This window comes from Narcine bancroftii (genome assembly GCF_036971445.1).
Source record: "Narcine bancroftii isolate sNarBan1 chromosome 12 unlocalized genomic scaffold, sNarBan1.hap1 SUPER_12_unloc_2, whole genome shotgun sequence".
Lineage (NCBI taxonomy): Eukaryota > Metazoa > Chordata > Chondrichthyes > Torpediniformes > Narcinidae > Narcine > Narcine bancroftii.
Window position 1 is genome coordinate 1,649,474 of NW_027211808.1, and position 27,993 is coordinate 1,677,466.

The following is a 27,993-nucleotide window of genomic DNA, read 5'->3' on the forward strand; positions in this document are numbered from 1 at the left end:
CCTCATATTCTTGCCTTCTACATCTTCCTTAAGGCCCACTATCTTTATGTTATTTCTTCTGTTATAATTTTCCATTATATCTATTTTTTGGGCTAGTAATTCTTGTGTCTCTTTAGTTTTTTTATTAGATTCCTCCAATTTCTTTTTTAAGTCTTCTACCTCCATTTCTGCTGCTATTGCCCGTTCTTCCATCTTGTCCATTTTTTTCCCCATTTCTGTTAAGGTCATATCCATTTTATTTATTTTCTTTTCTGTGTTGTTTATTCTTCTTCTTAAATCATTGAATTCCTGTGTTTGCCATTCTTTAAATGACTCCATGTATCCTCTAACAAGAGCAAGTACCTCCTTTACCTTGCCTATCTTTTCTTCTTCTATTTCCCTGTACTCTTCCTCTTCCTCTTCTTCTTCCTCTAGGTTGACCATCTGTTGTTTCTTTGGTGCCCTTTCCTCCTCTTCTTTCTTGTTTCCATTGTCTTCTGTGGTGTCTTCTTGCTGCAGGTGTTCTGCAGCTGTCGTTGCCGGCTGTGGAGATCGACTCCCCAGCTGGTCCCCCCTCCCGTCGGTGTGTTTTTTTGTATGCGCATGCGCGGTTGCGCACTTTTACTCGGCTCTGTGAGCCATTGTTGTAGTTCTCTTTCTACCGACCTGAGGTAGTGGGGTCTTCTCTCCACAGCGGGCCTCTTCGGACAGGTAAGGCCTTCACCTTTTTCCTCCGTTGTCTTCTCTTCCTCTCTTCTTTCCGTTGATTTTGATTTTTCTCCTTTTGTCTCCATCTTCTTTCCACCTTTATATTCACTTTTCTTTAACTTGTATTTCTGTGCCTTTGTATTTTCTCTCGTTTTTCCCGACTTTTCTGGAGAGGGCTGGAGTTCACCGTCCGGCCACTACTCCATCACGTGACTCCTCCCCCGAGAAGTTGTTGTTTGAAGATTTTTTTTCCACAGATAATTGGAACAATTAACTAATTACTCTATAGATCTAATTCTGAACAGTATTGTAGGGGAAAAAAATAAGTGGAATGTTACTTTGTGTGTGACGTCAGCCTTGTCTCTGCACCCCTCTACCTCCTACCTGTCCAACTACACCAACTTCTCTGGTTTCCTCTGCAACTTGCTGCTGGATAGTAAAGGAGAGAAGCCTGAGTCAATATGAGCCATGGTTTAATTTCTCACTCAAGATCAGAAGCAAACCATGGCACAGTATTGCAGATGGTGGAAGTACATGTCAGCATTCTGGAAGTGTTGGAGTAAAGATGGGAGAGAAGGGCAGAAGTTACAGAATGTGTAATATTTAACAAGTCTAGCCCTAGCCAGAATCAGTTTTGGTTCATCTTTGCTATTAAGTCCTTTCAAAATTTTAAAGACCTCAGTTAGGGATTGTTCAGGTTGCCGCATTCTTCCATTGCATTGCAGTTTAACATTGAATGTGTTTTAATACTGTCCTCCTTTGCAGGGATATCATGTCTATTTACAAAGAGCCACCACCTGGGATGTTTGTGGTCCCAGACCCACAGGACATGACTAAGGTGCGACTGCAATGTAATCAGTATTATGTGATGTACAATTTCATTCAGTTTCCCATGTCAATGAAAGTGCTGTGAATGATAGAAATCTGAAATAAAAAACAAAGGACTCTCTCATTGTAGAGTTGATCCAAACAAGAACAAAAATACAAAGTCCCAAAGTTATGTTAAGAATTGCTCCCCTTCATACCAAGGCAACCTTTTGGTTAAATATGGCCATAAAGAGCCTTGATGATATCAACAGAAAAACCTTTTCTGGCTGGAGTCTGATCTTTCTCAAAGGTAGGATATTGTGGTTTTGGAGGGCAATCATCTTGACCACGTATTCCTTATCACTTTCCATTTTATCAATTCAGAAGTATGGTAGTTTTAGCAACAGGGAGCAGGCCATGTGGCCTGCTATGTCTATGCCAGCTTGTGGTCCCATCTTCCAGCAATTCAAGTGCTCATCCAAGCACTAAAAAGCTTTGGCACCATCTGTGTTCAGGACCTGCTGAACTTCTCCAGCACTTTTCTGTTTTAACTACAATCAGCATCTGTTGACTTTTTTTGTTTCACTAAAAAGCTTTCAGTACCTTTGCTCCATTGATGATTGAAGTGTTCAGTTTCACTTTAGAATTAAAAACATATCACAATTTTTTTTATTTTGCAGGAGAATCACATCTAAACCACCCTACAAAAAAATAAAAGTCCAAGTGGGGCAGTGTCCATGGTTCATTGTTCATTCAGGAATCTGATGGCTACAGGGAAGAAGCTGTTCTTGTGTCACTGAGTGCTTGTCTTCAGACCCTGAAACTTTTTCCTGATTGTAGCAGAGTGAAGAGGGCATATCTTGGGTGGTGGGGGTCCTTGAGGATAGAGGCTGCTTTCTTTAGACATCGCATCTTGTGGATGTCCTCGATGGGAGAAAACTGATGTCCCTAATGTTGGAAGCTGAGTTAACAACACTCTGAAGTTTTATTCATGTCCCCAGCATTGGCACCAAAGTTGTTGTCCTTCAGAAAGCCTGATTGCAACAAGACTTGGGCAATGTTCAGGAACGGACAGATGAAGTAACTAAAGCTACATCTATTGAGAATCCATAGCAATGCAAACACATTATTGTTGTGGGTACCCAACAACAAAATTCTAGAGGTCTCATTCACCCTCATACTGTGATAAAATTTGCACTGAGTGACTCCTGACTTCACAAAGTCTTTCCATGACTCGTTAGCACTGTGACAGAAAATTCTATATGCCTGGATAAGTGTAACTCCAAAAACACCAAAGATGTTCTGTAAAACCCACCCCCCACATTGGATGTTGATTGTCGCCATCACCACTGAATCATGGCTGTGTGGTTCACAAATTGGACTGCAGAACTTAGCACCTTCTAAGCCTTGACTGGCAGGAGAGAGTAGTGCACCAGATACCCATGAACACTACGACCTTCAGATTTTCCTTGACTCACAGTATCTTGACTTGGAAATATTTTGCTCTTCCCTCCTTGTCAACAAGTCAAAAAATGAAACATTCCACCCAACTGCATTGGTTGGCACATTTACACAAACAGTTGCAGCAGGTCAAGAGGGTGGTTCAGTTATTTTCCTAAGGGCAATACAAGGGATGGCCAATAAATATTGCCTTTGCCTGTAGATCTTGCATTAACATTTGGATTGTTCCAGCATATTTGTTGGTACTATCTTACATTAGGGAGTAGGAGGGCACAGGGCAAAAAAAAAATGGTTCATGGTTATTTGTCTATTTCTGCAGTAAATTTTTGCTAGGCTGTGTATGAATACCACTAAGAGAAGATCAGACTAAATTTTACTGCAATTCACCCATCAGTCACTGAGCAAAATCACTGTAATTAGCAGTTGGAATCTGATTTTATTTCTATCCTTTCAATATCAGTCCTGTTGCCTTTTGGAGATCTTTTCTTTTTGATGGAAATAAAATTCATTAACCTTTCACTTGATGCTAGAATGTTACATTCTGTTCCAAAGTGTCAAGAAAAAGTGAGGATTAAATTTTTGCAAAGAGCAATCAGAAATATTTTGATTAATTATATGCAGTATATTGTTGGTTGATGCCCAGTAATATTTCAAGTTTGTTCTTATCAGATTTTCTGTTCTTTTCTATGCAGATCCATGCACTAATCACAGGACCTTTTGACACACCTTACGAAGCAGGCTTTTTTCTTTTCCTATTTCGCTGCCCTCCAGACTATCCCATCCACCCACCGAGAGTCAAACTCGTGACAACTGGAAATAACACAGTGCGCTTCAACCCAAACTTTTACAGAAATGGCAAAGTGTGCCTCAGCATTCTTGGGTATGTACAGATTGTCAATTGGAACTATGGTGCTTATAAAAGTAACAATTTGTGAGTTGTTCACCTGTTTCCCTTCAGCTCAATTCAGACTTAAATGCCTTGTCCAAAAAAATGAGTTGAGAGGTTCTGCCCTCACCCTTCAGTAAGCTCACATTTTCTACCAAGTTAGACAAGTGCATTATCAACCTTCCTGCTTCAATAAAGAGATCTCAAAGAAACAATTACTTTTTCTAAATTGCTGCAGACTTGCTCGCAGTAACAGAATAATTATGGGAAGGCAGATGTGCAGTATATGTGGTCAGACATTGCCTGATCAGAGGTTTATGGACTTAAGTTTAAACTGGATAGTGAAACCACGGATAAGGGAGGGGAAAAGCACTGTATTATAAATGATGGTTGTCTCAACATGATGCTTGCAGAATATCACTAGTCTCAACAAAACCACCCCTCCTCCGCTACCCTGTGTCTTCTATGACCAAGGCAATTTTGGATCTAATTTACCATCTCATTGTAGGTCATGTATGACAATCTATCATACTGTGTATTTCTCCACTTTATTTCTGCCTGGCTAAATATTCAGATGTGTGCTGTGTGATAGAATATTTGGGAATGTTTTTGGGAGATAAATTGGTAAAATTATAGTAGGTTACATAAACGCACTTTAAAACAGATCTTATTTGAAATAATGAAGAATTCATATTCAGTGACTTTACAGAAACTATGGAGAATGCTATGGAGATTTCACGTGGCTGTTAATTGAAGTGAATGAATGGACTATTGTCTTTAAAAGCCACAGCAAGAGAAAGGCCGTCTCCTAATACCTCTTCACAGGAAAGTAATTGAGAGGTTATTGTTTACCTAAAACAACATTTTGACCAAAAGACGAACTCCTGTTGTTTGCTTGACTTCAGTCAGGAATTTTTGCAAGTGAGAGAGAGAAGGACATGCTGCCTGGCAGTTTTGGTCTCAGAGAGAGAGAGAGACAGACAGACAGACAGAAGGGAGTCTTGGACTGGGTGTGACACAGAAAGCTGTAACAAGCCAGGAGAAGCTTGTTGGAACTGAAACAGAAGCTCCAGAGTGGCGGATGGATGGAAGTGCTATCTGTCTGATGTTTCTCTTGGAATAAGTGGAACAGAAAGGAACTCTTTGATAGCCTGAAAGAAAGCGGTTATCATCTGGAGAACCCTGATGTAGCAAGTTTCAATAGCAAGACTTTGAGAAGATTAATGGTGGAACCTCATTTGTGGAAATCCAGGAGCAACACATCTCTCTCTCTCTGCAAACCTACAAGAAATATCCTGAATGATAACCATTTACCTTTTGAGCATCAAAGCCTGTTAAATTCTGTGCACATTATAATAATTGCCTGCAACCAGTGAACTTGGAAGAATGAGAAGTGAGATTAATTGTTAACCAAAGAACTTTTCTTAAATGTACACACACATTACATACACATGTGCTTAGAATTAGAAGGGGGTTAAGTTGGGTTAGTTAAGATAATAGTGATAAGTTAAAGTTTGATTTTGTTTTCATGTTTAAAGATAATTAAAAATAACTTTTGTTTAAGCAACCATTTGTCGTAGTGAATATATTGCTGCTGGGGTTTGGGGTCCTTTGGGCTCATAACAGCTGCTAATCATTTTGAATGCAGCAAAAATCAGAAACATTGCAGTTAGTGGAAATCAGGAACAAAAACAGGAAATGTTGGAAATACTCAACAAACCAAGCATATTCTACTTCCATGGGTGCTCCCTATCCTGTTGAATGTTTTCAGCATTTTCTATTTTAAATAAAACTCTTTGGATTGATATTTACAGTCATTTTGTGTGGGACCATTGCTGCCATGAATAGTCTGTCTAGAAGGTTTCTACTGTATCTTTAAAGAAAAACTTTTTTAAGCACCTGGACAGGTCCTGCTTGGAGCCCGGCCCAGAGCATCTCTTCGGTACTCATATCCATTCAGTCCCTGATGACCGAGAATCCATATCACAATGAGCCAGGTTTTCAGCAGGTGAGTTTTTTAAATTTTTTTTTTATTTTTCACTCTATGAACCATACTGACCAAAATACATACAGACATTTTTCTCTTGAATATATACAGTGTCACTTTCTCCCCTTTTCCCCCCTCCCTTCTCTCCCTCCCTCCCCCCTCCCCATTTATTCAAAGTTCAATCTATATGATACATTAAACCCATTAAACAATGTTGTCACTTAATAAAAATAAACAAGAAATTTGTGTGTTTTATTTTTACATACTGGGTCACTTCATTTCGTTGCCTTCTCCTTCTGTCATTTTAGGTGGTGGAGGTCCGTGGTAGGATTTCTCTATTGTATTTCATGTATGGTTCCCATATTTGTTTGAATATTGTGATATTATTTCTTAAATTATATGTTATTTTTTCCAATGGAATACATTTATTTATTTCTATGTACCATTGTTGTATTCTCAGGTTGTCTTCTAATTTCCAGGTTGACATAATACATTTTTTTGCTACAGCTAGGGCTATCATAATAAATCTTTTTTGTGCTCTATCCAAATCGAGTCCAAATTCTTTATTTCTTATATTACTTAGAAGGAAGATGTCTGGATTTTTTGGTATGTTGCTTTTTGTGATTTTATTTAATATCTGGTTTAGATCTTCCCAAAATTTTTCCACTTTCTCACATGCCCAAATTGCATGTTTTATTGTTCCTGTTTCCTTCTTACAGAGAAAACATCTGTCTTATACTGTTAGGTTCCATTTATTTAACCTTTGGGTGTGATGTATAGCCTGTGTAACCAATTAGATTTTATCATGCGTAACCTCGTGTTTATTGTATTTCTTATAGTTCCGGAGCATAGCTTTTCCCATGTTTCATTCTTTATCTTTATGTTTAGATCTTGTCCCCATTTTTGTTTAGGTTTACAGTTTGTTTCCTCGTTCTCCTTTTCTTGCAGTTTGATGTACATGTTTGTTATCATTTTTTTAATTATCATTGTATATGTAATCACATATTCAAAATTGCTTCCTTTTGGTAACCTCAGACTGTTTCCCAATTTGTCCTTCCAAGTATGTTTTCAGCTGGTGGTATGCAAACATTGTATTGTGAGTTATATTATATTTGTCCTTCATTTGTTCAAAACATAATAATTTATTTCCCAAAAAACAATTTTCTATTCTTTTGATCCCTTTTCTCTCCCATTCTCTAAAGGAAAGGTTATCTATTGTGAAAGGGATTAGTTGATTTTGTGTCAATATTAATTTTGGTAGTTGATCATTTATTATATTCCTTTCTACATGAATCTTCTTCCAAATGTTGAGCAGATGGTGCAATACTGGCGAATTCCTATGTTGCACCAATTTTTCATCCCACTTATATAGTATATGTTCAGTTATCTTGTCCCCTATTTTATCTAGTTCTAGTCTGGTCAGTCTGGTTTTTTCCTTCTTTGATAAAAATCTGATAGGTGTCTTAATTGTGCTGCTCTATAATAATTCTTAAAGTTTGGTAGTTGTAAGCCTCCTTGTTTGTACCATGGTGAGTTTATGTCTGTTTTAACAATGTTATATTTTTAATATCTCATTATAGATTTTGTCATTGTTGACTTAAAAAGCAGGAGAAGTGGAATGAGAAGGAAATTGGTGGCAATAGGAATGAGGTTATTGAAAGAGTGGGAGTTCATAAAAATTGTCACAGACTAATTGTATTGCTTCCATAAGACGTATGATGACATCTGCCAGAGATATGACAAAGAAATGCAGTTACCTGATGAGCTGAAGTTTTTAGAAAAATTCTGCCAATGTAATTTTCATTCTGAGAAACACAAAAAACTACATTTCAGAATTTATTGTCATGAACATGTCATGAAATTTGTTGTTTAGCAACAGCATTTTAGGTGCAAATATGCATTGCAGGTATAAACATTAAATGTATAAATTACATTTTTAATATAAATTAGTGCAAATAGAATAGAAAGAGAGGTAGTGTCTTTGGGTTATTATCTGTTCAGAAATCTGATGGCATGGGGAAGGAAGCTATTTTTGTATTGCTGGGTGCTCATATTCAGGCTCCTGTACCTCATTCCTGATGTTAGCAGTGTGAAGAGGGCATGGCCTGGTTGGTGAAGTATAACACGAAAGCCTGCAGACACCACGAATGAAGTAAAAACATGATGCTGGAGCAACTTAGCAGGTCAAACGGTACACTTTATATAGCAAAGATAAAGATACATAACCAACATTAATGGTGCAGTTTCAAGAATGCAATTAGTTTTTTTTTCAAGCCATTTCCTTAACGGAGCTCTGTGCCATTATTTGGTGAGTGAGCCGGGTAATGCATACATTTCCTTCAATCAACTATTATAAATGTACTATCCTCAACTTGCATCCTCTATCCCGATCACTCTGGTTTAGGCTGAATTTCTTTTTTTTAATTTTTTTTAAATTTTTCACACTATGAACCATATTAACCAAAATACACACAAACATTTCCCTCTTGAATATACACAGTGTCAATTTCTCCCCTTTCCCCCCTCCCTTCCCTTCTTCCTTCCCACCCCCCTCCCTACCCACTAAATGTTCAACATATACAATACCATAAAACCATTAAACAATGTCATCACACAATGAAAATAAACAAGAAAATTGTGTCATCTACTTTTATACACTGGGTCAGTTCATTTAATCTTCTCATTCTGTCATTTTAAGGGGTAGAGGTCCATGGTAGGCCCTCTCTGTTGTGTTCCACATACAGTTCCCAAATTTGTTTGAATACTGTGACTTTATTTTTTAAATTATATGTTATTTTTTTCAATGGAATGTATTTATTCATTTCTATGTACCATTGCTGTACTCTCAGGCTCTCTTCTGATTTCCAAGTTGACATTATACATTTTTTTGCTATAGCTAAGGCTATCATAATAAATCTTTTTTGTGCTTCATTCTATTTAAGGCCTAATTCTTTACTTATATTACTTAGAAGAAAGATCTCTGGATTTTTTGGTATGTTGCTTTTTCTGATTTTATTTAATATCTGGTTTAGATCTTCCCAAAAATTTTCCACTTTATCACATGCTCAAATTGCATGTACTGTTGTTCCCGTTTTCTTCTTACAGCGAAAACATCTATCTGATACTGATGGGTCCCATTTATTTAACTTTTGGGGTGTGATATATAGCCTGTGTAACCAATTATATTGTATCATGCGTAACCTCGTGTTTATTGTATTTCTCATAGTTCTGGAGCATAGGTTTTCCCATTTTTCATTTTTTTTTCTTTATGTTTAGATCTTGATCCCACATTTGTTTGGGTTTATAGCTTATTTCATCGTTCTCTTTCTCTTGCAGCTTGATGAACATGTTTGTTATAAATCTTTTAATTATCATTGTGTCTGTATTGTATTGTATATGTTGATCGTTTAGTGGGTAGGGAGGGGGTTGGGATGGAGGGAGGGAAGGGAGAGGGGGGAAAAGTGGAGAAAATGACACTGTATATTCAAGAGGTAAATGTTTGTGTGTATTTTGGTTAATATGGTTTATAGTGTAAAAAATAAGAATAAAAATTTCAGAAATTATTGTGTCTGTAATCACATATTCAAAATTACTTCCTTCTGGTAACCTCAGCCTGCTTCCCATTTGTCCTTTAAGTAGGTTTTCAGTTGGAGGTATGCAAACATTGTACCGTGAGTTATACCATATTTGTACTTCATTTGTTCAAAATATAATAAATTATTTCCCAAAAAACAATTTTCTATTCTTTTGACTCCTTTTCTCTCCCATTCTCTAAAGGAAAGGTTATCTATTGTGAAAGGGATTAGTTGATTTTGCATCAATAATAATTTTGGTGGTTGGTAATTTGTTTTTTTTTCCTTTCTCTGAATCTTCTTCCAAATGTTGAGCAGATGGTGCAGTACTGGTGAACTTCTATATTGCCCCAGTTTTCCATCCCACTTTTCCAAATGTCATTAGATATGGGGATAGTGCCAGAGGATTGGCGCATTGCACATGTGGTTCCGTTATTTAAAAAGGGTTCAAGGAGGAAGCCTGGCAACTATCGGCCTGTAAGTTTGACGTCTTTGGTAGGTAAATTAATGGAGAAAATTCTTAGAGATAGTACTTATAAACATCTGGATAGACAGGGTCTGATCAGGAGCACTCAACATGGATTTGTGGGAGGAAGGTCATGTTTGACCAATCTGATTGAATTTTTTGTAGAGATAACTAGGAATGTGGATGAGGGTAGCGCAGTGGATGTTGTCTATATGGACTTCAGTAAGGCCTTCGATAAGGTACCACATGGAAAGTTAGTTAGGAAGGTGCAGTCTTTAGGTATAAATTTTGAGATAGTCAAATGGATTGAACATTGGCTGAAAGGGAGAGGCCAGAGAGTGGTAGTGGATAATTGTCTGTCAGGTTGGAGGCCGGTGACCAGTGGTGTGCCTCAAGGATCTGTATTGGGCCCATTGTTGTTCGTTATATACATTAATGATCTAGATGATGGGGTGGTGAATTGGATTAGTAAATATGCAGACGATACTAAGATAGGTGGAATAGTGGATAATGAAGAAGATTTTCAAGGATTGCAGAGGGATTTGGGCTGCTTAGAAAAGTGGGCTGAAAAATGGCAGATGGAATTTAATGCTGATAAGTGTGAGGTGCTTCATTTTGGTAAGAAGAATCAGAATAGGACATATGTGGTAAATGGGAGAGCATTGAGGAATACAGAAGAGCAGAAAGATTTAGGAGTAACGATCGATACATCGTTCCCTGAAGGTAGAAACTCACGTGAATAGGGTGGTGAAGAAGGCTTTTAGTATGCTGGCCTTTATCAATCATTGCATGGAATATAGGAGTTGGGAGGTGATGTTGAGATTGTATAAGACGTTGGTGCGGCCTAATTTGGAGTTCTGTGTGCAGTTCTGGTCGCCTAATTATAGGAAGGATATAAATAGAGTGGAGAGAGTGCAGAGAAGATTTACCAGAATGTTACCTGGATTTAAGCATCTAGAGTATAGGGAGAGATTGGACAGATTAGGTCTTTATTCTTTGGAGCGTAGAAGGTTGAGAGGGGATTTGATAGAAGTATTTAAGATTATGAAAGGGATAGACAGAGTGGATGTGGATAGACTATTTCCGTTAAGAGGAGGAAAGATTAAACAAGAGGACATGAGTTAAGAATTAAGGGGCAGAGGTTTAGAGGTAACATGAGGGGGAACTTCTTTACTCAGAGAGTGGTAGCCATGTGGAATGAGCTTCCGGGAGAAATAGTGGCGGCGGAGTCAATTGTATTATTTAAGAAAAGGTTGGACAGATATATGGATGACAACCAGATGGAGGGTTATGGGCATTGTGCAGGGAGGTGGGACTAGAAAGGGGTGTTTGGTTCGGTGCGGACTAGAAGGGCCTAATGGCCTGTTTCCGTGCTGTAATTGTTATGTTATGTTATGTTATGTTATGTTATGTTATGTTATGTTATGTTATGTTATGTTATGTTATAAAGTATATGTTCTGGTACCTTTTCCCCTATGTTATCTTGCTCTAACCTGGTGAAATCTGGTTTTTCCCTTGAAGTTTGGTAGCTGTTTGTATCATTCTGATAATTTATCTAGCTCTATCCTTGGTTTCTCCGCCCTTTCCATAAGAATATTCTTATTTTCTTTAGCTCATTGAAGAATTTGTCTGTTAAGGGAATTGGTAATGATTGAAATAGGTATTGTATCCTTGGGAAGATATTCATTTTAATGCAACTTATCCTTCCTATAAGTGTTAGTGGTAAATCTTTCCAATGTTCTAAGTCTTCTTTTAATTTCTTCATTAACAGCTGATAATTTAATTTGCATAGATGGCCTAGATTATTATCTAGTCTAATACCTAGGTATCGGATTGCTTGTGTTTGCCAGTTAAATGGTGAGTCTTTCTCAAAGTTTGTGAAATCCGCCTTATTCACTGGCATCACTTCACTTTTATTTGTGTTGATCTTGTACCCCGATATTTCTCCATATTCCTTCAATTTCTTATGTAATTCTTTTATTGATAATTCTGGTTCTGTTAAGTATACTATGATGTCATCTGCAGATAGACTGATTTTATATTCCTTCTTTTTTATTTTTATCCCTTTTCTTTTATTTTCTGTTCTTATTAGTTCTGCCAAGGGTTCTATAGCTAATGCGAACAGTGAGGGAGATAGTAGACATCCCTGCCTAGTTGACCTGCTTAATTTAAATTTGTTTGATATAATATCCATTTACTGTCACCTTCAGCAATAGTCCTTTATATAATGCTTTAATCCAATTAATATATTTCTCTGGTAGATTGAACCTCTGTAGTACTTTGAATAAATAATTCCATTCTACCCTGTCAAAGGCTTTCTCTCCGTCTAAAGCAACTGCCACTGTTGACGTTTTATTTCCTTGTACTGCATGGATTAAGTTAATAAACTTAGATATTGTCCGTTGTTCATCTTTTCTTAATAAATCCAGTTTCATCTCGTTTTACTATTTTTGGTACACAGTTGGCCAATCTGTTTGCCATTAGATTAGCTATTATCTTATAATCTGAGTTAGTTAGAGATATTGGTCTATACAATGTTGGTATTAGTGGATCATTCCCTGTCTTTGGTATTATTGTAATTATTGATGTTTTACATGAATCTGGCATGTTTTGTGTTTCTTGAATCTGGTTCATTACTTCCAGGAAAGGAGGAATTAATAGTCTTTAAATGTTTTATAGAATTCTATTGGGAGTCCGTCCTCTCCGGGTGTTTTATTGTTTGGTAAAATTTTTAATATATCCTGTATTTTCTCTATTTCAAATGGTTTTATCAATTTGTTTTGCTCTTCTTCTTGCAATTATGGTAGATCAATTTTAGCTAAAAACTCATCTATTTTGTCTTCTTTCCCTTTGTTCTCAATTCAGTATAATTGCTCGTAGAATTCCTTGAGGTTTTCATTGATTTCTGTTGGGTTATATGTAATTTGTTTGTCCTTTTTCCTTGATGCCAATACCGATCTTTTAGCTTGTTCTGTTTTAAGCTGCCAAGCTAGTATTTTGTGTGTTTTTTTTCTCCTAGCTCATAATACTTCTGCTTTATCTTCATTATGTTCTTCTCAACCTTTTTGTTGTATCTTCCTTTGTTGCTAATTCTTTTTCTGTACTTACTATTTCCCTTTCTAGGAGTTCTATTTCCCGATTATAATCCTTCTTCATCTTAGTTACATAATTTATTATCTGCCCTCTAATGAAGGCTTTCATTGCATCCCATAATATAAATTTATCTTTCACTGATTCTGTATTTATTTCAAAGTACATTTTAATTTGACGCTTAATAAATTCTATAAAATCCTGTCTTTTAAGTAGCATGGAGTTTAATCTCCATCTATACGTTCTTGGTGGGATGTCCTCCATTTCTATTGCTAATAAGAGGGGTGAGTGATTTGATAACAATCTAGCTTTATATTCCGTTTTCCTAACTCTCCCTTGGATATGGATAAAAGGAGCAGGTCAATCCTTGATTATGTTTTATGTCTACTCGAATATTCTGAGTATTCCTTCTCCTTTAGGTGTTGTCTCCTCCAGATATCCAAAAGTTGCATTTGCTGCATTGATTTAACCATAAATTTGGCTACTTTGTTCTTTCTGCTAGTCTTTTGTCCAGTTTTGTCCATCTTTGAGTCCAAATTAAGGTTAAAGTCCCCTCCTATCAGTATATTCCCCTGCGTATCTACAATCTTCAAAAAAATATCTTGCATAAACTTTTGATCCTCTTCATTAGGTGCATATATATTGAGCAAATTCCAAAATTCTGAATATATCTGACACTTTATCATTATATACCTCCCTGCTGGATCTATTATTTCTTTCTCTATTTTGATTGGTACATTTTTATTGATTAATATAGCTACACCTCTGGTTTTTGAGTTATATGATGTTGCCATTATATGCCCTACCCAGTCTTTCCTTAATTTCTTGTGTTTCACTTCAGTTAGATGTGTTTCCTGCACGAATGCTATATCTATTTTTTTTCTCTTTTCAGTAAATTTAATAGCCTCTTCCTTTTGATTTGGTTATGTATTCCATTAATATTTATAGTTATATAGTTTAACATGGCCATTTCATACTTTGTTTACATCTCATTTTCGCTTCCTCATCACCACCTTTCCCCTTTTCCCCAGTTCCTTTTCTCAGTTTTCTTTTTTTGAACACACTGTATGACAACACTTCTAAAGCATAAAATATTTCAACCATTCCCACATCTAAAATTTGCTTAACCCCAAGTGCCCCCCCCCCCGCCCTCTCTGAGTCACCCCTTGTCCCTTCCCAGGCAACCACAACTCCCCTCTCCATTTGGACTGCAAACCCGTTCGCGTGTCAACTGATTTCGCAGTAACTGTTTTCTCACTCACCCAAACCCCTCCAGAAAAGACTTTTATCACATTACAACAAAGCTCCCCCTTCGTTTCTTCTCTTTTTCTTTTTGTTTTATTTATTTATTATTAATTTTTTTAACCCCTCCTCTTTTTTCCCCGCTTCTCCCTTATTTCCCTTTTCTTCCCTCCTTTAGTTCTTACTTGTACATTATTTTTACTTCTTAATATGTAGTTTGTCATCGTTTTTTGTTCTTGTTACATCTCTTCATCTCTCTTTCTGTCTTACAGGCGTTCTGCAAATTCTCATGCTCTCTCTGGATCTGAGAACAGTATATTTTTCCCCGGGATAACTATTTTAAGCACTGCTGGATATTTTAACATAAATTTATAGCCTTTACTCCACAGCTGGTCCCACATCCCGTCGGTGTCGTCCTTGTCATGCGCAGTTGCACACCCCCGCTTGACTCCATGAGTCATTTTTGCAGTCCTGTGGTTAGTGGGTCGCGACCCTGCGGGGTCTCCTCTAACCTCAGGAAGTGAGCTCCTCTTTCAACGGCGAATCCCTGCTTTCTTGTGCAGGTAACCTTTCTCTTCTGGCGTCTTTCTTTCTTATTTCTTCCTGTTGTTTTTGGCTTTTCTTTCTTAGGCACCATTTTCTCCACACCTTTATTTTTTTATTTGTATGTCTGTGGCTTTGCTTTTTCTTCACTTTTTCCTTCTTTTCTGGAGAGGGCTGGTATTCTCCTACCGGCCACTACTCCATCATTTGACTCCTCCCAGGCTGAATTTCTTGATGCTGGATGTTGCTGCAGTAGAAAACTTGAACTAGGGATGACAATCCTGCACACTCTTGAGTAGCTCATGCATGTTTTAGCAGATGCGTGGGCAGTTAGATCCCACTCTGATGGCCCTCCACAGGTGAATAGTTAACAGATTAGTCAAGGCTGAGATATCAAAATGTGGCCATTCCTTATTAAAATCTGAGTTCTTTGTTAATATTCTTAAATTCTCAAACATAATTTTAAAACTGACAAGTTTTTTTTGGCATTATCATTTTAGGAGAGACATCCAGGGGACAGTAAAAACTATAATGAATGTGTACGCCATGAATCTATCAGAGTGGCTGTTTGTGATATGTTAGATGGAAAATGTCCCTGCCCAGATGCACTAAGGTAAGTTAGACTGAAGTATATGGAAACAGTTAATCTTCATCCAAAGAGTAAAACTAAAATTCTGCAAAACACAAAATTCTGAAAACACTGTGATTGTAATAAAAACATAAAAATTCTGGAGGCAGGTCAAACAGCGCCCAACATTTTGAGCTCTCCATTCCCTTGATAGTCGTATCTATCCAGAAACCTCTTAATCTCTACTTTTGTACAGTATTCCCTGCTTTATGAAACTATAGTGTTCCTATGAAACCTTTAGTAAGCTGAAATGGCACAAGGCGAAGACCCATTCACTACTATTAAAGGCTATTTTTGTAAATGCAAAATCCCATTCAAACACAGGTTTCTTTGTAAAAGCGAATTTTCGTAAAGCAATTTTTATAAAATGGGCTATACCTGTATTTGCTTCCACCACCACTCCAGGCTGCCCATTCCAATCATCTACCATTGTATTTGTGTGTGTTATGTTCATTTATTTATATTATTTATGAATAATTTGCCCTGTATCTCTCATTTTAGCCCTCCCTCTTGTGTGACATTTTTACTCAGGGAGGTAAATTCTGACTGTCCCCCTTGTCAAGGCATCATATAATTTATAAACTTCTGTCAGGTCTCCCTCCACCTCTGAGAAGACAACCCAAGCTTGCCCAGCCTCTCTTTATTGCTGATCCGGTGAGAGCAAAACTATTACAGCGCCAGTGACCCTGGTTAAAATCTGACACTTTCTGTAAGGAGCTCTGATCATGTGTGCATGAGTTTCCTCTGGGCTCTCATATTTTCTCCCACCTTTCAAAACATACTAGGTTGTAATCATTTGGGGGATATGGGCAGCATGAGTTTGTGGGCTGGAATGGCCTTTTACTGTGCTGTGGAACTAAATTTAAATTTTAAAATTTCAATCTATCTTGTATCTTTTCCAAAGTTTCTACATCTTTCCCATAATGTGGTGAGCAGAATAATGCATGGTGCTCCAAATGCAGCCTCGCCAAAGTTTTATATACAGTAGCTGCAACATGACTTCCTTTTATGCTCAGTGCCTCAACCATTGAAAGCAAGTGTGCCATGCTCCTTCTTTACAGCCCTATTCTTTACAGTCCTGACATTAACTGCATATATTTCCCTTGCATTTGACCTCCCAATGCTTCAAACTTATCTGGTTTAAATTCCATCTCCAATTTCTCTGCCCATTTCTGAAGCTGATCTACATCCCTTTGTATTTTTGTATTCACTGTCCACAGTTCAGTTAGTCTTGGTATTATCAGCAAATACTATATCTGTCATCTGGAATGCATTTCCTTGAGCATGTTTGAAAGCTGATTCACTGGGAGGGAATTTGATATTTTACTTACCTGTGGAAGTGGAAGGGAGTTGGATGGTTCTTTAAAGGAGCCAGCATCTGGAACTGACAGAATTAGGGAACTCAAATGACTTGCTATAAAACATAAATCGTGCATGTTCCATTGTTCAGTGATATTTTACTTCCTTTTCCAATATTGTTTTATTTCCTCAGTCAGAAGGATAGCTTTTCAGTTACTGAATTTACTATTTCAATATTTGGTTTTTCAATCAACTGTTTAATACTGTCATTTTTAAAGTAAATGTTTTTCATGTTTATTACATGGGTTAAAGATGAGGTGGTAGAGATTAGTTAAATAGTCACTAATGCTTTTCTAACAAACCATATTGACAACTGGATTCAAGCCAAAATAAATGTAGCAGGTTCTCAAGATGAGTGAATTGTCAAACCCAAATCAAACACATAGGCTCCATAGTTATTGCATCTTCTAATGCTTTCAAGTCATTCAACCACAGTGCACTCTCTATTACATTAGACATGATGCCAATTTGGGCACAGCAAGATCCCACAAAAAAGCTGTAACCTCTTTCACTGGTGGTTGAGGGAATCATTCTCCCCAATTACTGGATTTTGATTCAATAACTCAACTGAGAAATACCTCCTCTGAAATCACAGCATGGGTTCACAGCTCTGTTTACTTACCCAGTTATCTGCTGTTGGACACAAATCCACCATCAAACCTAACTGGCACTAATCAGGGAGATTGTATTTGATGTATATCAAAACTGCCTCCTGTGGGTTTGAATACCTCACTAGAAACAGTGAATGCCTCAGTCAGCAATACATTGTTTCCTTGCAGTAAATTGCATTGCATTTCATATTAGATCCACAAATGTGAAACAATCATCAGCTAAACAAATGAATGATTTATGTTTTTCATTCACTCAGAAGTGTGATGGAGAAATCTTTCTTGGAGTTCTACGATTTCTATGAACTATCTTGTAAGGATCGACTTCATCTGCAGGGCCAAACCATGCAGGTAAATTCTTTTTACTTGCTCATCTCCACTAAATAAGATATACTCCCAGGCACTTTCTAACCCATTTCATGGTAAAGCAATGGCTGGCTTTACAACTTTTTCCTTGTTCAACAATACCATTCTTTCTGCATCGTCCATCAGTCCTTTCTGTGTATACAAGTTACTTTAACCAACTTTCTAGTTCTATTTTTGCTTCGAAAACAAACAAGGGTTTTTTTTACTTTTGCAGTTCTGCGTAATTGTTGGCTCCCCAAGACCTGAAAGATCTACCTCAGCCTTGAATGTTTAACAATTCACTCTTCTCTTGAGATAGAGAATTCTCAAAGATGTTCCACCGTCGGCTCCTGAAGATGCTCCATCTGTTGCAAACAGGCAACTTTGCATTTTGAAACTGCCACTTAGCTCTTCGTAACCTGACACAGGGAAGCATTTTCTTTACTCTGCCACACTTCCCAGAATCTTTGTATTTTAATAAAATTACTTTGCATTTTTATAAAGTTCAGAAAATACTTCATATCTGCTTCATATTTTTTCTTAAGGCAACGTTTTCATTCAGGAATGCACAATGTACCATCTTTGAACATTTTGCAAGTGGATTTTTCCAAACAGGAGACCAGAGCAAGTTATAATCCAGATCTGGTCCAATCATGTGCAACAAGATTTTTCCATGTTTGTGGTATCCATGTTCTGTTTGTTTTAATTCCTATTTGATAATTTTCTGTGTTTTGTGTATAGGAATCCAAGATTTCAGCACTCTTTAATCTCTTTATTTAAATAATGATGGGACTCTTCATAGCATTAACATGCATAGTGATCTGGGTCTTCAGGTCCATGGGTCGTTTAAAGTGACCAACACAGATTGGGAGAGAGTGCATCCTTGGTCAGGGCATTGACAAGAAGAGTAAAAAAGTTATGTTGGTGTGATTTTAAAACTGGTTAGGCCAATTACTATATTCTATTCTGATGCCCCCATTAGAGGAAGGATATGGAGGCTTTGGAAAGGGTACAGAAGATTTTTTTTTTGACATACAACATGGTAACAGGACCTGTGTGGCCCAATTTTTTTTAATTGATAGTCCTTCGATTTGAAAAAGATGCGTTGCTGTGCAGTTCTTTTGTGAATACGAAGGTGACTCTGCAGTCCCAGTCTGGAAGCACAGAGCCTAGGACAATAGGGTGACTGGAAGTCTGTTTTTGTAATAACTTTGGCTGCCACCTTGTGATGCAGTTCATGGTTTCCATCAATTTTTGGCAGCGCTGGTCTTCAAAACTGGTGTAGGCTTCATAGCACAGGGCTTGCCTGAGGGATCTGTTAGCAGCTGCACCTTCTAGTTCTCTTTGCTGAATGTCATTACATTATAGGGTTTCCATTTTTATTTGATTATATTATTTTTTGATTATCAAAAGACTCATGTAAATCCAGTAAATAAAATATTACATTCTGTCCACATAATATGATTTACAAAGTCCTTATTTCTCTCTCCTTACACCCTCCCCTCCTTATCTCTTAAATTATACAAATACCAAAATACAAGCATGCGAAAACCACCTAAATACCAACAAAGACATCAATCCTCCTTGAGTCTAGAGGGCCTCAGGTGTGAAATAAAAACAGGTTGGGACAAAAACACACTCTGTGCCGCATTCCCTGTATTCTTAATCCTTTACCTTCCGGGATGGATTGATTCTTTTCTCTTATTGGTGGGGGAAGGGGGGATGTGTGTGAATTATATAGCTTAGGGTTTCCTTCACAGCATCTTTATAGCACTTGCATGGACAAGGTCTCCATCTGGTCTTCAGTTAATACTAGAGCAACTGGTGAGGCATATGGTGCTTGTTCCTGTTGATGATGTGTACCGCCCACCCCATCTGGGCTCAGATGATCAGGGACTCAATGCTGGTGGACCACATGACTCAAGACTTCCAGGTTGGAGACACAGTCTTGCTAATGGATGCCAAGGATGAAACGGGTGGCATGCATGTGAAATTTCTCCAGTTGTTTGATGTTACATTGGTACAGAGTCCAGGTCTCACATCCATATAAGAGAGAAGAGATGTTCACAGCTATGTAGACTTTCAACTTTTTGGAGATGTGAACGTTAAGTTGATTAAGCACTCTGGTACGCAGCCTCCCCAGAACCCTGGCTAGCCTTGCTAGTCTTGGAGTCAATTTCTTTCTCCAAAGACCTATCACCTGAGATGATGCTCCCCAAATATTTGAAGCTGTACATTTATCAGCTGGGTGTCAACAGTATTTTTAGTTATGGTGTTGGTGTTTGGCATGGACTGATGGAGTATTTCAATCTTGTTCAGATTGATGGTCAGACCAAAGAGCATAAAAGCGTCTGAAAATTTTTTTAAGCTCCAAGAGGGCAAAAAGTGTTTCTTCAATGACTGCCCAATTAAACCTATAAGCTGGGTACATTTTGAACTGTGGGAGGAAACAGGAGCACTCGGAGGAAACCTACACAGCCATAGGGAGCTTGTAGAAACTCCTTACGGACAGCACAGGATTTAAACCCTAGATCCAGTCACTGAACTGTAACAGTATTGCACTTGCCATGCAACCCCTATTATTTAAGAGTGTTTTGGATTTACCAGATTGCTGCCTGGTATGATTTATAGAGAGATTTTGGGATTGTCTTTGATGTGTCAAGAGGCTGAGTGGTAGCCTGATAAAAGTTAATAAAATGATGGTAAAAGATTTTATCTACCCCAAGCTTATAAATGTCAAATACTAGAGGATAGGCATTTAAGATGAAGGAACAAGTTTTTGTTCAGGTAGGTGTTGTGAATCATGGTGGAAAAGATCTCTTTTTAAATATTTTTATTAATTGATCAATAATGCTGGTAAAATTCATGCTTAGATAGTATGACAGCTCTAATTAAATCAAAATATACAATGATACATTTCAATTTTTTACATCAATTATATCTCGCCCTTCAAAAGTTACAATATAAATTGGAAATCTCATATCTGTTTTAGGTATGACACAGATATTTGTTCTTTTATATATTCTACCTGGTTATGCATGAAATTAAGACCTTTTTGGATAAATTTGGGGGAAATAGTAATAAAAATTATGGGAGTGGACTTCCTTCTTGTTGCACAATTGTTCCTTATGTGGAATTTTACTGTCATATATGTTAACTTTACCAAAAGTAAATCCAAATTTATTAAAATCGTTTTGGAAAAAGCCAGGAAATGTATAGCCTTAACATGGAAATCAGATTCCCTCGTACATATTAATTGTTGGAATATGGAAATTTAAGATTGGATAATCCTGTAGAAAATCACTTATAATCTTCAAAATGAATATAACATATTCATAGATATTTGGCAGCTTTATTTAAATTATTTAAATGCCTGGATAGTTTATTCTATTTATTAAATATTTTATATTTTTATCCCCTATTAATGATTTAATATTTTTATTTTTATTTTTTGATTGTATTAAATGTTAATTCCAGCTCTTTCCACTTTTCCTTTTTCTTCTTCTCCCCTTCTGTCCACTTTTTCTTTTCCTTTCCCTAAGGTACGGATGGGTTAGTTCTAGAATTTACGTGCATTATAAGGATTTTTTTTGGTATATATTCGCATATACAGTCATTGAATCCTTTTTGTTTGTGTGTGTGTGTGTGTGTGTGTGTGTGTGTGTGTGTGTGTGTGTGTGTGTGTGTGTGTGTGTGTGTGTGAAACTCTCCCTTAGGGGTTCTCCAGATTATCCTCTTTCTTTCAGGTTACCTTTCAGACTGCCAGCCTTCTCCTTTGACCAGGCATCCTTCCAAAGTTTGTCCTTCTGGAAATGATTTCTGTGTCTCTCCTCTCTGTTTCACTCCCTCCCTCTCTAGGCACTTTTCCACAATACCCGACTGTAAAGCCACATATTGTGTTCTTATGCAGCTGTATTGTGGACATCTGAAACTGAGTACCCAGCAGATCTACTCACCTAACCCTTCTGCAGTAGGTGTTAAATCCTGCTTGGAGTATCCTCCGTGGCAGTGGAAAGCAGCCGGGCTGCCAGTGGGCGGGCTGATGACTTCATGGTTCGAATAGATGACTGTGTTTCACAACGGACCTCTCAATTTTAACAACGAGTTATGTAATCTATCTATCTAATACTGGGGGGGATCATGTAAACTGTGTAATACCGGTTCGTTGCTATTGTATCTTTGCGAAGTCATGATATTCATGGTAAGAGGAAAGCTAGAGACAAAATTGGTCCCTTAGAAAATCAGAGCGGAAAACTGTGTGTGGAGCCTAGAGAAATGCGGGAGATATTGAACAGTTTCTTTTCTTCTGTATTCACTAAGGAGAAGGATATTGGGAGATGTGAGATAAAAAAAAGCAAATTGGGTAAATATGGGGAATATAGAGATTACAAAAGGTGTAGTTTTAAGGCTTGTGAAGAATATAAAGATGGATAAGTCTCCGGGACCAGACGGGATCTTCCCCAGGACATTGAGAGAAGTGAAGGAGGAAATAGCAGAGGCTCTGGCGGTAATTTTCCAAATGTCATTAGATATGGGGATAGTGCCGGAGGATTGGCGCATTGCGCATGTGGTTCCGTTATTTAAAAAGGGTTCAAGGAGGAATCCTGGCAACTATCGGCCTGTAAGTTTGACGTCTTTGGTAGGTAAATTAATGGAGAAAATTCTTAGAGATAGTACTTATAAACATCTGGATGGACAGGGTCTGATCAGGAGCACTCAACATGGATTTGTGGGAGGAAGGTCATGTTTGACCAATCTGATTGAATTTTTTGAAGAGATAACTAGGAATGTGGATGAGGGTAGCGCAGTGAATGTTGTCTATATGGACTTCAGTAAGGCCTTCGATAAGGTACCACATGGAAGGTTAGTTAGGAAGGTGCAGTCTTTAGGTATAAATTTTGAGATAGTCAAATGGATTGAACATTGGCTGAAAGGGAGAGGCCAGAGAGTGGTAGTGGATAATTGTCTGTCAGGTTGGAGGCCAGTGACCAGTGGTGTGCCTCAAGGATCTGTATTGGGCTCATTGTTGTTCGTTATATACATTATTGATCTAGATGATGGGGTGGTGAATTGGATTAGTAAATATGCAGACGATACTAAGATAGGTGGAATAGTGGATAATGAAGAAGATTTTCAAGGATTGCAGAGGGATTTGGGCTGCTTAGAAAAGTGGGCTGAAAAATGGCAGATGGAATTTAATGCTGATAAGTGTGAGGTGCTTCATTTTGGTAAGAAGAATCAGAATAGGACATACGTGGTAAATGGGAGAGCATTGAGGAATACAGAAGAGCAGAAAGATTTAGGAGTAACGGTACATCGTTCCCTGAAGGTAGAAACTCACGTGAATAGGGTGGTGAAGAAGGCTTTTAGTATGCTGGCCTTTATCAATCATTGCATGGAATATAGGAGTTGGGAGGTGATGTTGAGATTATATAAGACGTTGGTGCGGCCTAATTTGGAGTTCTGTGTGCAGTTCTGGTCGCCTAATTATAGGAAGGATATAAACAGAGTGGAGAGAGTGCAGAGAAGGTTTACCAGAATGTTACCTGGGTTTAAGCATCTAGAGTATAGGGAGAGATTGGACAGATTAGGTCTTTATTCTTTGGAGCATAGAACGTTGAGAGGGGATTTGATAGAAGTATTTAAGATTATGAAAGGGATAGACAGAGTTGATGTGGATAGACTATTTCCGTTAAGAGGAGGAAAGATTAAGACAAGAGGACATGAGTTAAGAATTAAGGGGCAGAGGTTTAGAGATAACATGAGGGGGAACTTCTTTACTCAGAGAGTGGTAGCCGTGTGGAATGAGCTTCCGGGAGAAATAGTGGCGGCGGAGTCAATTGTATTATTTAAGAAAAGGTTGGACAGGTATATGGATGAGAAGAAGATGGAGGGTTATGGGCATTGTGCAGGGAGGAGGGACTAGAAAGGGGTGTTTGGTTTGGTGCGGACTAGAAGGGCCTAATGGCCTGTTTCCGTGCTGTAATTGTTATGTTATGTGTGGGAAATCTAATATTGGCAAATTGCTAATCCAGGTGTTAATCAATGGCATTACACACCCTCATTTTCACAATTATAAGCACGTTTTGTGTTTGAATCAGTGAGGTAGTTGTGCGTGCTGTGTTTTAAATTTGCTGTCTGTGGATTTACAATGTTGGATCTGTTGTTCTTATTCGGCAAGATACCAATGTAAAAATCACAACATTTATAGAAGCCCCGAGTCCACGCACCTTTCATTCACTTCTAAACGAATCTTGGACATAATGTCTATCCCAGCCCCACAACAGTAAATGTTTTGAGAAATCTCTGTTGAGAATGGTCTGGTTCCTATCGAAGGGCTCAGGCACTAGTTACCTTTATCATCCCATGGATGTTATGTGACTTGCGCTTGTGGCTGTTCATCTGGTTGCTCCCTCTAACTGAAAAGCAAATATTTAATGGCAGTGCAAGGAAGTTGCCTTCGCAGTTTCGCTGATATGTACTTGAGTTGCAAATCTTATCTTGTTCCTAAGGTGTTCAATGCAGTGAAGGCAGTCCCCCTCCACTAATAGCTGCATGATATCATAATGATTTCATTCCTATTGTTCGGGCGACAAGGCATCACAGACATGCAACTTTGCTGATCAAACAGACTGTTTTAATTTCAGAGGGCGCTGCAGTGGTACCTGCTGCAATATAATATGTCATGCACCTATATCTTTGGCTTGGCTTCGCGGACGAAGATTTATGGAGGGGGTAAAAAGTCCACGTCAGCTGCAGGCTCGTTTGTGGCTGACAAGTCCGATGCGGGACAGACAGACATGATTGCAGCGGTTGCAGGGGAAAATTGGTTGGTTGGGGTTGGGTGTTGGGTTTTTCCTCCTTTGCCTTTTGTCAGTGAGGTGGGCTCTGCGGTCTTCTTCAAAGGAGGTTGCTGCCCGCCAAACTGTGAGGCGCCAAGATGCACGGTTTGAGGCGTTATCAGCCCACTGGCGGTGGTCAATGTGGCAGGCACCAAGAGATTTCTTTAGGCAGTCCTTGTACCTTTTCTTTGGTGCACCTCTGTCACGGTGGCCAGTGGAGAGCTCGCCATATAACACGATATATATGCACCTATATATGCATGTATGAAATTCTACAATCTCATCTGATTTAACAGGGAGTTGAGCTGAAGTGGTAAGGATTATTAACCATGATCAGTTCTGCTAATGCATGACCATGGCCACGGTCAGAAGGAAAGGAATCTCAAACAAAGCATGACTCCTTGGTCTTAAACTGTGGAGAACTCAAAGTGGTAACCAAGTGACCTCTTTTCAACTATTTGGCATCTTTGTATTTTTCTAGAGAGAGATGTGAATGCACAGAGTAACTTGGGGAAGAGGGTGTGCAGAACAGCTGGTGTATTCAGTACACTGCTTTCTCAATGTACATGCACACCTATCCGGTTGAATGTCCGCTCGGGAGACTCGTCGGTGCTGGTGGGGACTCTTTCCACCTCCCCCCCCCCCCATTGTTGCCAGTCCCACCCGGGGTTTGTCACCACAGCATTTGCACTGCCCTCGTCTCCACTGCAACGCCACCAGTCCAACATATCTTTGCCCCACTTTTCCTTCTGTCCTCAATGCTCCCAATTCTGTTGTTTCCACACCAGCCTAACACACTGCAATGACATCAAGACAGTGTGGGTAGGATTAGACTATTGTCCCGAGGAGCTAGCGTTCTTGGGAACACCTGAAAAAGCCATATGAGAGCAAAACTGTTCTGTTCCTGCCTGTAAAGATTACATACTCTCTCAGGCAAGCTGTATTCTGCAATTTTTTTGCTTTCTGCAAAAAGCATTCTGCCAAAGTCCTGCAAAGATTCTGTTTTAAAACGTTTGTGTGCAACCTGCTCTAACAATTCCTTCCAAACCACCTCTGTCAAAGTATATAAATATATATATATTCTTAAAAAAATAAATATAATAAAAAATTCTGGACAATGAAGACTTTACTGAATTGAACTTGTAAAACAAAGTGCATTTGTAATAAGGTATAGTCATACTTGAGGGGTCTCAAAGATGGACAGATTTTTTTTAATGTAAAAGCAGAAGTAGGCCAGTTGGCCCATGGTCTGCTCTGCCATTTAATCGAGCTGATCCTTATCATCCCTGGCATTTTTCCTGTAACACGGTGCCCTGACTAATCAAATTCTTGTCAGTTTCTGTCTTAAATACACCTAACAACCTCGCTTCCACAAACAAGTTCCATAGAACTTTAGCCCTCTGGCTAAAGAAATTGCTCCGCATTCTGTTTTAAATTGACGGCCTTTTATCTTGAAATTGTGGGCTCTTGTCCTAGATTCCCCTACCATGAGAAACAACTTTGTCGCATATACTCTGTTCATGCCTTTCAGCATTTGAAATGTCTTTATGAGATCTCCCCTCATCCTTCTGTACTCTGAGTACAGTTTAAGAACCGACAAATTTTCTTTGGTTTTATTTCATTTTTTTTTTAGACATACAGCACGATAACAGGCCATTTTGGCCCACAGGTCCATGTTGCCCAATTTACACCCAATTAACCTACACTCCTGTTATGTTTTGAATGATGGGAGAAAACCAGAGTCTCTGGAGAAAACTCACAGGGAGAATGTTCTTTGGGACAGTGCGGGAATCAAACCCCAGTCCTGATCGCTAGCACTGTGAAGGAGTTGCACTAACCACTACGCCCTTTCCAATGCTACCACATCCTTTTCTTAAATGAGGCGCCCAAAACTGTACACAGTACGTTTGTGCATGTTGATTAGAGTAATTATTTGGATTTTCAGTGTAAAAAAAAATCATTTCTCTCTTGCAGGATCCCTTTGGAGAGAGGCGTGGTCATTTTGATTACCAGACCTTACTGAATCGGCTGCAGATCATCAGGCAGCGATTGAAAAAGAAAAATGAAGAGGAACCATTAGAGCCAGATTCTGACAGCAGCTCCTCAGGAAATGAGCAAGACAGTCAAGGTGCCTCCCACCCCTAGACACAAACTCTGGACAGGCCATGTCTGTTATGGTGAGGATTCAAGGGAAGCTGGGCTGAAGCTCATCCATTTGTAAATAGACCAAAGATCTGGGATCTTTTTGGGCAGCCTGTTTTACTCAGTTTTTGCTTTGTAATGATGGAAAGGAGAGGGAAGGGGAGAATTGGCTTGGGTAAAAAATCATTGATAATTTTAGCTCTCCTGTCTATACTCCTTTCTGACCAGGCCCTACTTTCATTGTAAAGTGTTGCTCTATGTTGCCCAGAATTACTCAACAAAGTTACCCTTGTGCCTCATCCTTGTGAGTTTAACCACCTGTATGAAGCAGTTTGGACATTTTCTGTTTTTAAATATTTCACATTCATATGCAAACAAGTCTGTACCAACTTCTTCTGGATGTCATCATTCCAAATATTTGTGGCTCAAGGTTCGTACTTCAGTCATTCTGTGGCTGCACCAATTGAATGGAGTATCCTTGGGCTGATATGTGGATCTTGTTCTACAGAACTAATTCTCTTCACTTGAAGAAATTATTGCTCAAGTATGTTTGCAAATTAATTCATGGTGTCTGTTTAAAAGGCTCTTTGATGTTGCTAACACACTTCATTGTTTGTTCAGTAAACAGACTGGGCACAGCAATAAAATACTAAATCAGTTTACTGAAGGAACACATTTTACTGGCATCTACATCAAAGTTTGATTGTCCACTAAAGGAATACTTAAACTTTTTCAATTATCCCTCACTTTTAACCTGCATTACTCAGATTTTGTTGTTTAAAGAGTAAAACTAACTGAGACCATTGATGTAATTCCTTCTGATCTCTCTTTTAACAAATTAGTAAAAGAAAATTAAGATTTGCCTGTTTTTATTAAACTAGTAAAGGTGTCTATTTTTTTAAATGGAAGCAATCTACTGTCATACGAAACCAAGTACGCAATTTTGAAAGATTTAGTCTGACATTCACAGTGGTTTGACAGCTTTATTCCTGGCATTTCCACATTTTGAGGTTGGTATCTGTAATTATTAAAAACTCAGTGAACTTATCATAGTCTAACTTCAAATCTCAATGTTCTGTATTGTTGGTTAACTACTGGGTGCCTGCAAATTGTCTTCTGGAGTAACTTCAGCAGTCGCCCAGCTTGTTTGAAATCTGGGCTAGCAAATTGAATCCAACAAAAGCCCATCCATGTAAACCAATAAGCTCAAAATACTGTCATTTGATTATCTCCTTCATTGCTGATTATATGGCAGGAAGTCTGTCAGATTTCTCAAGAAAGATGTGTCATAACAAATATATTTGTGCATTAATGCACTGTTATTCTCT

The 27,993-nt window shown here is 38.2% G+C and overlaps 1 protein-coding gene across 2 annotated transcripts in view; it reads left to right on the forward strand.

Moving 5' to 3' along the window:
• Positions 1 to 26,863, forward strand: part of LOC138750164 (ubiquitin-conjugating enzyme E2 Z-like) — a 66,133-nt gene extending 39,270 nt beyond the window's left edge. For both annotated transcript variants that reach the window (XM_069912315.1, XM_069912316.1), the window contains 6 exons: positions 1,453 to 1,525; positions 3,648 to 3,835; positions 5,738 to 5,849; positions 15,242 to 15,354; positions 17,597 to 17,687; positions 26,498 to 26,863. In XM_069912315.1, coding sequence (XP_069768416.1) covers positions 1,453 to 1,525; positions 3,648 to 3,835; positions 5,738 to 5,849; positions 15,242 to 15,354; positions 17,597 to 17,687; positions 26,498 to 26,668 — 748 coding nt within the window. In that variant the 3' untranslated portion in view covers positions 26,669 to 26,863. The remainder of the gene's footprint in view (positions 1 to 1,452; positions 1,526 to 3,647; positions 3,836 to 5,737; positions 5,850 to 15,241; positions 15,355 to 17,596; positions 17,688 to 26,497) is intronic.
• Positions 26,864 to 27,993: the final 1,130 nt, after the last annotated feature.